At 35.3% G+C, this 13333-nt stretch overlaps 2 protein-coding genes across 3 annotated transcripts; one reads left to right on the top strand and one right to left on the bottom strand.

Annotated features, from left to right (window-relative positions):
* The first annotated feature begins 3182 nt into the window (after nt 1-3182).
* Kap-alpha1 (karyopherin alpha1) lies at nt 3183-9530 on the top strand. Its single transcript, XM_078180562.1, has 8 exons — nt 3183-3544; nt 4846-5052; nt 5124-5318; nt 5399-5619; nt 5867-6130; nt 6350-6554; nt 6619-6919; nt 6997-9530. Exons 2-8 carry the CDS (start codon nt 4846-4848, stop codon nt 7182-7184), a joined length of 1581 nt encoding a protein of 526 aa, XP_078036688.1. The 5' UTR covers nt 3183-3544; the 3' UTR covers nt 7185-9530.
* Nucleotides 9531-9552: 22 nt separating this feature from the next.
* On the bottom strand, nt 9553-11741 carry Torip (Torsin interacting protein). 2 transcript variants are annotated; one of them, XM_078180564.1, is made up of 3 exons: nt 11039-11741; nt 10274-10885; nt 9553-9986 (listed from the first exon to the last, which is right to left on the bottom strand). In XM_078180564.1, the coding sequence occupies exons 1-3, from the start codon at nt 11051-11053 to the stop codon at nt 9663-9665; spliced, it is 951 nt and encodes a 316-aa protein (XP_078036690.1). In that variant the 5' UTR covers nt 11054-11741; the 3' UTR covers nt 9553-9662. The 2 variants fall into 2 exon arrangements, with proteins under 2 accessions (XP_078036690.1, XP_078036689.1); XM_078180563.1 differs by having other exon boundaries at nt 10064-10885; nt 11039-11739.
* Between the last annotated feature and the right edge of the window lie 1592 nt (nt 11742-13333).

Below are 13333 nucleotides of genomic sequence, written 5' to 3'. Positions count from 1 at the left end.
TTTTTAATAACGCTGCACATCGCTGTCGCGTAACGTGGGGTCGCGGATGCGGGAATATTCCGAATTCGACAAAAATGCGTCAGTCTACGTCACTGCACCGTAGCCCCGATGCATCAGTCCGGCTTGCATCTGTATGTATTTACGTCGATGGGGGGATCCCCTATATGACATCATCCCCCTCCATACGTGTGCGGCTGATTCGTTTCGCTGGCTGACTTCTGTCGCCTAACTCCAAAACACCCCTGGACCCTGCCACCTCCCTTTACCTTTAATCTTTATCAATCCATCCAGCCGAGGCGGAATCGAACCTACGGACTAAGGAACGGACGGCGCCGCGCATTATTCACGGCCGATAGCTCTTCAACCCTCGTAGGTCTCTCCTAGGTCCACCCCTTGATGCCCTGCTAAATACTTTCTGTTCGAGTTTGCCGTGGTCTGTTCTTTGCTCCAGAAATCCGACTCCTTTCTATCTCTGAATGATCGGGAAAAAATCCGATATCCTTTCGATAAAAATGACCGAACTGGGGAAATAAATAATAACAGGTTCATCTTACTTTTCTGACGCAACTGCGTGTTTTATCTAACAGTATTACGTAACGTTCCTGTTTTATTCTTGCATAAATAGGGTGACTTTTTACACATTTATTAGGGTACATAGTTACTTAAATCATGTAATTTTTATTAATATGGTTACTGTATCATTATTATAAAAATTTCAATATTTTGTGCGAAACAATTGTCATACATGTGATTAGATATTAATCAATTACGAAGGAAACTTAATATTGCCTGGCTTACTATGATAAATTAAATATTCAGTTTTCTTCACAATTAATTAATTTCTAATCGTCATTTTGAAAGATACAAAATTGACGATCTCCAGTTTTCGATATTGTTGCATAGGAAAAATGTTTCTCCGATCTTTGGCCATTTGTTGTTAAATTTTCAATGGCATAGAAGCAGTTCGTGGTAGCAGCTCGTTACATCGTGTACAATTTAAAGTCCAAAGCGTTTCAAACAGTTTCGAAGTTCAAACCATTTCACAGTTTGTCGAGACAGAGTACACTACCACTGTGTCAATGTTTCGGATTACATACGAATCAGAATGGATGGAGAATATATTTCGTTTGCAATCGGTGAATTTGTAGAAACGCCATCCAAATATTGCCTCACAGTTTACTATTTAATCTGAGAATAAAGCCATTGATCCATTTCGAATAATAATGATAATCTTTTACTTAATAATCTTCGAATGCGGGTGTGAATGCGGGTAATGAAAGTAACTTTACTTATTTAACCTTAACAAAATCTGTGAAAATTTAAATTTGTTATCAGAAGCAGTATTTATGTTCGAAGTATATTTCAAGTGGCAAACAAATTTTACTTTTGCCAGATATTAACATTAGAAAACACAAATATTAAGTTTAAGCGCAAAATACCACTGTAAACAGATTTAATAAATGTGGCATACCCTTAGCGGCACCGTTTACTAGGTAAAGCTTGTGTCATCCTGTACGTGACGAGGAAAGCTCATGGCGACCATAAAACAGACTAGTCGGCGGACATGATAACGGTGTTTTCAGCCGAAATAAGTGGACAGGTGGGTGGAGCTTCCTGAACAGAGGGGACCAATGATTGCCGCACCTGTACTATCATTCGCCTTCGTTCCTCTTTACCTGAGGCGGAGACAGGTGGTTTTGTGCGTGCACGAAGTAGTCAAAGGTCCTGCCACGCAAAGTAAAAGACAACCCCTCGAGTTTCTACTCAATTGAGGCTCAACCCTCCGTCAAACGCCAAGAAGTTGCACCCCTTCGTTGTGGGGTATATTCCGGACACAGTGCGGGTTTGGAAATTCTACAAAATTATTGATTGCTCCTCCATTTGTCATTTATTTACTAAAATTGTCTTAAATTTTGCTGATTATTCTCTGAATTAATTAATAATATTTAAGTTTATATTAATCTTCAAAACTGTACTAAACGGTTACGTGCATTTATTTCGGGAAATATTATTGTTTAAACGAAATTCTAAACGTTGGATTCAAAATTTATTAAAAATCACACAGAAATTTATAAATGTCGCTTATCTTATTTATTTCAACGCTTGCATAATTAATAAATAGACTGCGGTTCTTTATGTGAAGTCACATTTTCATGAAATTAATGATATTATGATTTATTTAATATTGAAGCATATATGATTAAATCAGTCAAATGTAAATATAGCATTACATAAAATAGAATTGGAGAAACTATCTGTAATAACGAAAATTACTTATAATAGTAGTAATAATAAATATAATTATATCAATTGCAAGACAAAAGTTAAACAAGAATAAGAAAATAATTAACCGTATTGCAACGCGATACCTAATTGTCCCGAATATATGTAATAACGGAAGTAAGAGATATTATGGTTTGAATTACATGCGTCATTTCTCGAGTATGTGCTACACCCGTTGGGGGCACCACTATCATGCCACAATTTTCTCTTTAAATCCCCCTCCTGAGAGACAACTGTGGAAACTTTGATATATTACTTAATTAATGTAGTATATAGATTCAATTTATTAAAAAACAAGATTTCATTACACTCTATTCCTGGTATATTACAGTAGCAATATTATAAAAATACAATTGATGGAATAATATTATTAACAATAGTATCTAACACTTATAATAACTATGTTTTAATCATAATAAAGAGGTTAATATTATGTATATTTACTAGTATATTGCAAAGATATTGCCCATTCGATATCGAATGTTCAGATATCATTATGTGATTCTTTGTGACGTCTGATCTAGACATTTATATTAATTTAAGTCATGAAGTTGATATTTTCAAGCGTGTTCATTAATTTTATGCATTGATTGAACTGCAACATATAAGAAAAAGAATTATGCAATTCGAAACATGTGACAAGCGACAGTTTCCCTTGCAACCGCAGATGTTTTTCTCGGCTCAATATCGGCGACACGTTTGAATTCAGTCAGACACTTGACTTCCGGTTGCAGTACTGAATCACGTAGTCATCCGTCAGGTAAGCGTTCGTAAAAGTACTGCTTCGTTTCTCGGTTTATCAGATCCACCACCTACGTCTCTTGTCTCGCGATTCCGCCAATCAAAACCGCGGTGATCACTAATTGATCGTTTTTCGAACGCGCTCAATGCGCCGCCATTAAAAAGTTTTCGCGGATTTCAATGGATTCTGCGAATTAAAAACGATTTTTCGCTGACCTGGTCTCCCACGGGACTCTTCGCTGTGCAATTTGACAGAAAGGGTGCACGCAGGTCGATTTTCGAACGTGTTCGATACGCGACGAAATTAGCCGAGTGAAATTGGAAAAGTTGGATAAATATGACTGTTCGAACGCACCTATCAGCGTTTCGCGAGCGTGGCCCGTGATTCCTTGCGCGTTCGAGTACGGACCAAGGTTTTCCGATCGGTTGTCGTAGTTTGAGGAGGTGAAAAGTGTGGCGGTGCTCGCTTCGCTATTCTTTATGAAATCTTATATTTAACGAACGAACTCTTTTAACAGCCGTAAGTAGGAACCATGATTATCTTCTGCCGTAAGATCGTCCCGAGAATCATACGACTGCTGCGCGCGATCAGAAAGATCGAGATCATTTCCGACGAACGTCACTCGTTCTGTTCCTCGTCTTCGCCAAGAACGTCTAACCCAGCTAATCTATTATGGAGGGTCGAATCCCTCGGAAATAAATTCGCGAAATTGCTCGGCAATGCGGTTACCACCACGTCTCTCTTCGAAACGTGTGCCTACGAGAAAATATACTCCAGCTCTGACCATCGCCGCCGATTAATACATAACCCTCAATAACCCATTGTCAAGCAGTTTCAAGGTATTCTTGGATCCCGTCAACGTATCGTCTACCAACCGCAGAAAAATTCACGTATTTTCTCTCGACTTGATTACACAACCGAGGAAACACGCCTGAAATCAAACTGTTCCGTGTCATAATTGGTATTTTCGTTCTACACTTTGTTGCCTCATCACTGGTACCATGTATCCATCAATGGTATCCTATGTTGTAGCCACAAATTTGTTTTAGCAACTGGCTGAATGTATTTATAGATTAGAATAGTGTTCTTTAAGGAATCTGATCTTATGTACAAGTTTCAGTGCCTAGTACTATAGTTGGGTGCAAAGCGTATTCCTTAAAATTCATTTCTATTATGTGGCATGATAAGTTCAGACCAGATTTCTATGCATCAGTTGTATACTAATTTTGATGTAGATAATAGCAACATATACTTGCTAATATTCTGCTGATCTTTTAAATTTGATTATTCTAGCATCATTAATGTTACAGAATCATGAAAGTTATAGCTAGCAGGAAAGCTAGTTCGATGACTTCACATTATTCATAACTCATTAAGTGTATGAAACAATGTATCGAATGAAAATTACAATAGTACCAAGGAGGATATATAAAGGAATGATTAGTTCCTTGGAGATTTATATTCTAGTTAAAATACAGAGGTCACCTTCAACTTTTTAAATAGGATATCAATAATCTTTTCCTGGAATTTTAATGAAGCATCATCATTGTGTATAAAACATTATAGCAAATAAGGTTTAAATTTAACAGTTACTTATTAATAGTGTTTTACAAATTTGAAATCTTATGTAATTTTGGCAATGGATACACACAGAACAAATGGCAGTTTTAGACTGTATTTGGTATGATATTTCTGTTATGGAATGCTTGATATATTATAAAAATTCTAAAAAAACATTTCGACCCCTATTTAAAATGTTTAAAGTGGCCTTATATTTTACTTATACAGTTGTTTTATACATATATGATGCATATTTTCAGATGTCAACTGCAACTACACATAAATACCGTTACAAAAATGCGGGGCTGGATTCACAAGAATTGAGGCGACGTAGGGAAGAAGAAGGTGTACAGTTAAGGAAACAAAAACGAGAACAACAATTGTCAAAAAGGCGCAATGTTCCTAACATCGATGCCGACGATGACAATGTTGCGACGGATGATTCGTTGGTCACAGCACCGCAAATGGTAATTTCCGGATAAATTATAGACTTACTTGACTAGAGAATATTTGATAACATCTGTTCCTCAACTTACAGCAATCTGCCTCCATCACACTCGAAATGGTGGAAGCATTATATAGTCCTGATCCGGAAAAGCAATTGGCAGCTACTCAAAAGTTTAGAAGAATGTTATCAAGGGAACCGAATCCACCAATAGAAGAAGTTGTAGAAACAGGAATTGTACCTAGATTCGTTGAACTGTTACAAAATAATTCAAACTGCACCCTACAGGTGTGTAACTTTTAAATTAAGCTTCAAAGCGATACATTGCTACGGTATGTATTATACTAAACTATACATGCTTGTTTCAGTTTGAAGCTGCTTGGGCTTTAACAAATATAGCCAGCGGTACATCTCAACAAACACGTATAGTGATAGAGGCAGGGGCTGTGCCCACCTTTATATCATTACTTAGTTCCGAGTATGAAGACGTTCAAGAACAGGCTGTTTGGGCATTGGGCAATATTGCAGGAGATAGTCCCGAGTGTAGAGACCATGTATTAGACAATGGAATTCTCACTCCTCTCCTACAGTAAGTTCGTAATAGTCGTCGCGCGATGCGGATTGTACAGTAATAATTTACTTCGTTCATAACGCTCTTGTACAAACTCAACACGTTCAATGCCGTGGGAGTGATCGACGCTATCAATCTCTTATAAAGTATTTGCAAAATGATAGTAACGAAATTCTACATGGCACTCGACGTGTAGAGGAACGGCTTCAGACACCATGCTTTTCTATTTTGTAGTCCAGCTGACTTACTTCCGTCTACCTTTTAGACTACTTTCGAAACCAACTCGTTTGTCGATGACACGTAACACGGTATGGGCATTATCAAATCTTTGTCGAGGCAAAAATCCGGCGCCGGTTTTCCAGAAAGTCGCACCATGTCTACCTGTTATAGCACATATTCTTAATCATACGGACGGCGATGTTCTCGCCGATGCTTGCTGGACTCTGTCTTACTTAAGCGATGGACCCAACGAAAAGATTCAAGCAGTTATAGACGCGGGAGTATGCAGACGCCTGGTAGAATTACTTATGTAAGTATTCACAACTTGCGTATACAGAGTGGAGAAACTTTGATTCCATATGAGTCTAGTTACCTTTTAATTGCTCCACTTTGTATAACATAATGGAACAGGTAGTATTTCCGAGCAAGTTTTTGTATTTTCAAAAACAATCCGCCATAACTAGTTCGGAGCTCTTCTTTCGAATTAGAAGATCTAGCATGTCATGGTAATGAATAATTGTATCGTCAGGCACCAGCAAAACAACGTAGTAAGCGCAGCCCTTAGAGCAGTGGGCAATATAGTGACTGGAGACGACGTACAAACGCAAATCGTTCTAAATTGTTCTGTACTGCAATGTTTATTGCAACTTTTAAACTCGCCTCGAGAGGCAGTCCGTAAAGAGGCTTCCTGGACAGTCTCAAATATTACAGCAGGAAATCCTCAGCAAGTTCAGGTTTGTATGGTCTCAGAAAATGTATTGTATATCGTACGTGCGTCTAATACTGACTTCTCAACAGGCAGTGATCGATGCCCATATATTTCCTGTTCTGATTGACATCCTAGGAAAATCTGAATTTAAGACACGGAAAGAGGCAGCGTGGGCAATCACTAACGCTACCAGTGGTGGTACACCTGAACAAATCCGTTACCTCGTGGGACAAAGATGCATTCCTCCGTTGTGCGATTTATTAACAGTAATGGACTCCAAAATCATCCAAGTTGCACTGAACGGTTTAGAAAATATCCTTCGCCTTGGAGAACAAGATGCCATGCAAAGTGGTATAAACCAATACGCGGTATTAATTGAACAATGTTTCGGTGAGTGTGCAGCTTAAAATAGAAGAACAAAATAGGAACACTGTTTGAAATACTATGATTAATTGTTTCTTTTCCAGGCCTAAACAAAATAGAATTTTTGCAATCACATCCAAACTTGGAAATTTATCAGAAGGCCTTCGATATAATTGAACGATACTTCGGTACCGAGGAGGAAGACGCGCGAATTGTACCCACCATTGACTCACAACAACAATTTCAGTTCGAAGCATCTGATTCATCCCATCTCGAAGGCATCGAGTTTTAATCGATTGTTTTCTAATTGAAATTCCGAATGTATTTCCGGATTCGATATTTGTTTCGTTCGTTGCGTTTACAACTAGTTCTCGTAACGGGACAATCTCTCTGAAAATTGCAGAACCGATCAGACACGCGAAAAGTGGTATATTTATATATATACAGTTTCATTCGTTTGTAACCGCAAAATGAACAAGAAATAATATCAGTAATGTCTCGAGGTGATTCGTTTTTCTGCTCTCGGTGAATGAGAAATCGGTATAAAAAGAAATCTTTTACAATTATTTTCATATGGTTTTCTCTTTTTACTTTTTATCTATGCACCGCATGCGATCGAAGTGTTTAAATTTGTTCATCGGTATGCGAAATAATCAATGCCAAATTTTGAGGATGCTTTCATTCATGCTTTGAGATGATTTGGAACAAGATTAGCTCAGTTTAACATTTTTTCAAAAAAATCTTAACCACGTATTTAGTACGAAGTATGTTCATTTTATCTTTGCGAACAACAACAAAAAAAAAGCTAACAAATATCTTTAGCGCTTAAGTAGACAACAGATAAGTACAGGAACAATGATCAAGACAATTTACTACTATCGGGGCAGACTCGCGCCTCGTACGACGTTATGACTGACTCTGAATTACGAAAGAAAAGATACTTGCACAAACAGCAAGACACTAACGACTGAAGTACGCGACTACGTAGCCAACACGGACAACATTACGCAACGCGGTACTCACATCCTTACTACACTAGGTAGGAACATGACCAATTAAACTTTTTTACTGTAAATACGTATCTTGTAATTTTAAGGCTATTCTATACAGAGTGCCCTTAAGAAACGAAGCAACATTTCAGTCGAATTATCGATTATCACTTTGGCAATCTTGTTACTATTTTAATTAATCAATTGTATTTCTAACTGATCAAGACGCATCGGCAAGTCTATTACAATCGATGAAAATTGTACGGAACATTATCATCGAAATGTTAAAATTCGTAATTAACAAAACATCTGTAATGATATCGTACTCGATTTTGCTCACGAGATATAACAAATGACGTTTCTATTTACAAGTTCTGTTTCAGAAATCATGTTTGTACAAAATTTTTGTCTATATATCTATATATATATATTATATATATATATATATATATATGTGTGTGTGTATACCGTATGTATATTTTTTTGTATTATTTTTGAAAATATGTTTCCGCCCTTGTTAAACTCGTACTTTGAGCAAATTCAAAAATTATATAAATTGATTGTATCACGATTGTACAGCACACGAAATTTTGGACATTCTGTATAAAAGGTCTGTGACTGTATAAAATGTATTTATTATTTAGGTTTGACGGTACCATACTATATTATACAAGATAATATAAATATATATTACCTACTTTTAGTTACTGAATTGAATTACTACGACAGAGAAGGACTGTATTATAAGAATTCCGTGATCGACCACTTTGCTAACGGCGCCATTATTAGCAAGGTGCGTACGTACGAGTACTTGTTGCCAATTTATAAAATGCTTACCAAAATAGAATATAAGCATATTTGAAACGAATTTGTCATTTTATGTTGTGCACGCTATTCTTAAATAAAATGTGATAAAATTATCTCGAAACCTTTATTATACACAGTGACTTGCTAGGTACGAAACATCCGAATAGCTACACTGCAATTTGAAAGTACAGAAGAAGTATGTATTAATATATCGCAATATAAAATGTATCGCATTTTATTACATTTTTAAGTCGCCGATATTCAGGTGTAAGTTTTGCGCTTTACCCTGTATATCAAAGTCAATTGTACAAAATCGCTTTTATGGATTCTCTTGATCTTCCTTTGTTACATATGTGAAAATTATTTTGAAATTTCGAATAAGTTTTCAGAATTTGATATGTAAACGATGAGTTTGTAACTTGTTCAATCGAATGTCTGATTGTAGAATTCTTAATTAATTGAGATAATTTTTTAGAAGTTTTCCTTCTGTATCAAGCTATATTATACCGGTGCAAACAAAGATGGGGATTACCGCTTTTGATTCCGACAGAGACGTATTGTAAATTGGCAATTTGAGACGCTCACAACAGATTGACTGCAGATCGACGTATTATACAATAACAGAAACGTACGATGTGAATTCACTAATTGTATTTTGCTTTAAAGCTGAAGACATGTGTCGTTCAAAAATGTAAATTGGAACTATGCCCGAGGCATTGATCTTGTTATATTTTTCGAAAATTTGTAGAAATCGCCAAATCACCATCGGGTATCATTATCGAAAGATGTTGATTTTCTGTACTGTCATTTGACGAAACGAAATAAAGTTGAATATTAATATACACGCAATTGTATTTAATCCGGATTTAATACATAAATATACCTCAAGCACAACATTTGTACATTAATTTAGTATGTAGTTTGTAATGCTATGATAATGTTATAATTATCGTTTGATCACATTTAATAGTTATTTAAAAAATCAGTCTTTTATTTGTGAGTGTAGATATGCAAACGTTTTTATCTAAGGTAATAGTTGACTCTGGAAACACAGGTACAATCACTCCATCGGTGAGTCTAGTTACTAAAGGATCCAAAACGTCTTTATCTATTTTGCCTGATAATTGTTTAGATATCTGCTTTTCAACAAATACTAATTCATTTTGGAATGGCTCATATCCATCAACAACCATTGTCATTATATAAATAGCTTTTTTAATCAATGGATTTTGTCTATCACAGAAATTATGAAATGCTCTCATTGCTTCTGCGTTGATATTCAGCAAATCCTGAATAACCTAAAATGAGAAATATTGATGATAATTCTATCTAACACAACTATATTACAATTGTAACAAATATTTAAAGTATTTACTACTACTCGTTTTTGTGAAATCTTAGCTCTCAATTTACTAATAGTTCTCCCAACATCATTTGGAAAATCTGTTGGTGTTAAAACAAAGTAATCATTGGTTCCTATAATTGTGCTGCTCAAATCTGCAACCATTTGTGCCAAGCAATTCAAAGTATCTACTTCATTTCCAAACAATGTAATGACTGTAGGTTTCTGAGGATAAATAATTACATCATATATTCCAGATGCTATATCATTCCAAATATTAAGCTTTTGGTTATGAAACTTTGTTCGAATAATCTCCATTGATTCATCTAATAGCTTTTCTACTGCCATTAAGTTTATGGTATTCGTTTCATTAATTTCTGATACATTCTTCTCCTGAGTTGTTTCACCAGTAGATAATACAGTACTTATTATGTACAGAATTACCATAATAATACTAAAGATGAATATTTTATTGAAGCTTAAAATAGACCTTTTAGGATGCTTATGAACATGATTTTCAGAGTATGAACTATTAGCTTTATTGAAGGATTGACTACTATCCATACTTCTGCAGCTTCGTTCCCTCACTTGTGCTGCCATAGGTGAATTGCATGCACTGACAAAAGAATAGTCCGGAGAGAATTCTCTTGAAAAATTTCTGAATGATTCATTGTCATCATCATTCTCATCATCCTCTTCATCAGTGTAATTAAATTCATCTGTTCTGTTTATTTTTGGTGTATTATTAGAATCATTCAAATGGTAAGTAAGTTTTTCTCCAGACATATTATGTCTTCTAAAAGATTCTCGTGCCCTGGGAGTAGGTGGCTTACGAACCTCTGTTTGTTCATCAAACTGAAAAAGATACAATTATTTAGATACTAACTCCTTAATGATGCCTCAAACACATTTTTACACGAATATTTAAACCCATCAAAAGAATAATAAACCATTACAATTACCACTATACTACTAAAATTACTATTGAAGATTTAATTTGATACATACACTGTAATCATTCATGTTTAAAACGCCCCAGGAAAAATTAATTGTTCACTTAGAATCAAGCAGCTATACTTTGATAAGTATTAACATTATCAACTTTTACAATTTTTTAATAATTTAATCTATTATAAAACTTATTTGTACGATCTTACTATTATACAAAATATTCTTCAATAATATTAATTTGTGGGAAAACCACTAATTGAGTATAAATAACAATATAAAAATCAATGTATGTACTTTGAAGCCACTAAGTAATAATGTACATAAGTTTTATTAACACCATAACCTACGAAATCAGATCGTTTTATAACTATTTCTAAATGTATCATAATCCTATTACAAGCAATCTATAAATATTCTAAACATCTCATCAACTATATTTAAACGGTTAGTTAATTTACATTCTTTAGCCTGTAAAACTAAACATATTTAATGATGCAAAACAAAGAAATCTCCACGTGAGACCTGTGTTGATAGGGAACGCACTTTGCAGAAACGGAAAGTTGGTATACTAAAACCACTATATTAAGCAATGGAAACAGATGAATGGGAAAACTTATTTATCTCTCAATTAGTGATCCATAGCTACTGTGTTCTGGTTTCACAATGTTCTTAACAATCCTGTGCTTCGAACACAAGTAACAGATTGCCATAAATGTAGGTACGTAATTGTGATATCATGAAAAATAATAATCTTAGATAGCACCGAAACACTATCGCCACATTGCGGTGAAGTGCTTGTACTAAACGCTATATTACAGCATCAGTAAAACATTATAAGATCTTTCAAAATTGTTAATAATTAATTAATTTCATACACGTTAGGTTCGAAAAAATCATAAGATATGCCGAAATGCTCAATGTGTATTCTGCAATTGTTCAAGTGCATCAATCAATCGTAGATTATTTAAAAAATTTAAACATTAGAAAGCAGTTCGCAAGATTTCGGTGCGATGGTGGCACCATCTATGGTGGCGGATTTTTGAACTAATTTCCCTATGGTTGTAATGAGTGCGACAAGGACAGAGMTAATGTGCGACAARGACAGATCGTGCCACCAACTTTTTGGCGGCGCTTCGAATTCCCTGGTAAGTGGTAGGAACACATGATAAACATGGAGGTATCCGACAAGGACAAACTTATGCGTTTTACGGAGAGAGAAAGAGACACAGATAGATCTCTTCGGAAGACCTATGAATTCAATAGATAATTTGTTAATAACTACTTAATKAGWCACAAAMWMCTRMKSAAWAYTAACTATGTGAMATATGTAGTKCGAASSTTCRCACTACWTATGTCACATAGTTARTWTTSMKYAGKWKTTTGTGWCWCATTAAGTAGTTATTAACAAATTATCTATTGAATTCATAGGTCTTCCGAAGAGATCTATCTGTGTCTCTTTCTCTCTCCGTAAAACGCATAAGTTTGTCCTTGTCGGATACCTCCATGTTTATCATGTGTTCCTACCACTTACCAGGGAATTCGAAGCGCCGCCAAAAAGTTGGTGGCACGATCTGTCTTTGTCGCACATTATCTCTGTCCTTGTCGCACTCATTACAACCATAGGGAAATTAGTTCAAAAATCCGCCACCATAGATGGTGCCACCATCGCACCAAAATCTTGCGAACTGCTTTCTAATGTTCAAATTTTTTAAATAATCTACGATTGATTGATGCACTTGAACAATTGCAGAATACACTTTGAGCATTTCGGCATATATTATGATTTTTTCGAACCTAACGTGTATGAAATTAATTAATTATTAACAATTTTGAAAGAGCTTATAATGTTTTACTGATGCTGTAACATAGCGTTTAGTACAGGCGTTTCACCGCTACGTGGTGATAGTGTTTCAGTGTCTACCAGACAGTCATTTTGGCTGGATCACAATTAGAGTACTAATAAAAGTAATTATTAGCCCCTGATTGATGAGATGACCAATGTTTTTATTTTCATCATTTCAGATATTTGGCAATAACAAATGCTTACCAGTTTGAGCGTTTTATTGCTACGGGGTATAGCACTAAATAAAAATTTTACACAGCAAATGATTCTTGCCGAGGTTTGCGTTGCATCTCACAGCCATAACGGCAAAAATCATTTATAATATGTCAGTTATTTCTATCTATTTTATTAATTTATTGTCTTCAACCATTTTACGGATACTTAATAAATGATTTTTTATTATAATGCTCCTTTCTTTCTTTTTAATCTTCTTATCATAAAAGTCCTCTGCAATATGTAGAGGTCGTTGAAACCATTGATTTTCTGGACTCCGCAAAAGATAGTCTACC

This window comes from Augochlora pura, chromosome 5 (assembly GCF_028453695.1).
Source record: "Augochlora pura isolate Apur16 chromosome 5, APUR_v2.2.1, whole genome shotgun sequence".
NCBI classification, from domain to species: Eukaryota; Metazoa; Arthropoda; class Insecta; order Hymenoptera; family Halictidae; genus Augochlora; species Augochlora pura.
This window is presented reverse-complemented; position numbering and strand designations above follow the sequence as displayed.

Coding starts and splice junctions, on each gene's coding strand:
- Kap-alpha1 (XM_078180562.1), top strand. CDS start 4,846: ATGTCAACTGCAACTACACATAAATACCGTTACAAAAATGCGGGGCTG. Junction 6,131..6,349: donor CGCCTGGTAGAATTACTTAT/GTAAGTATTCAC, acceptor TTGTATCGTCAG/GCACCAGCAAAACAACGTAG. Junction 6,555..6,618: donor GAAATCCTCAGCAAGTTCAG/GTTTGTATGGTC, acceptor ACTTCTCAACAG/GCAGTGATCGATGCCCATAT.
- Torip (XM_078180563.1), bottom strand. Junction 9,987..10,063: donor TTTCACAAAAACGAGTAGTA/GTAAATACTTTA, acceptor TTCTCATTTTAG/GTTATTCAGGATTTGCTGAA.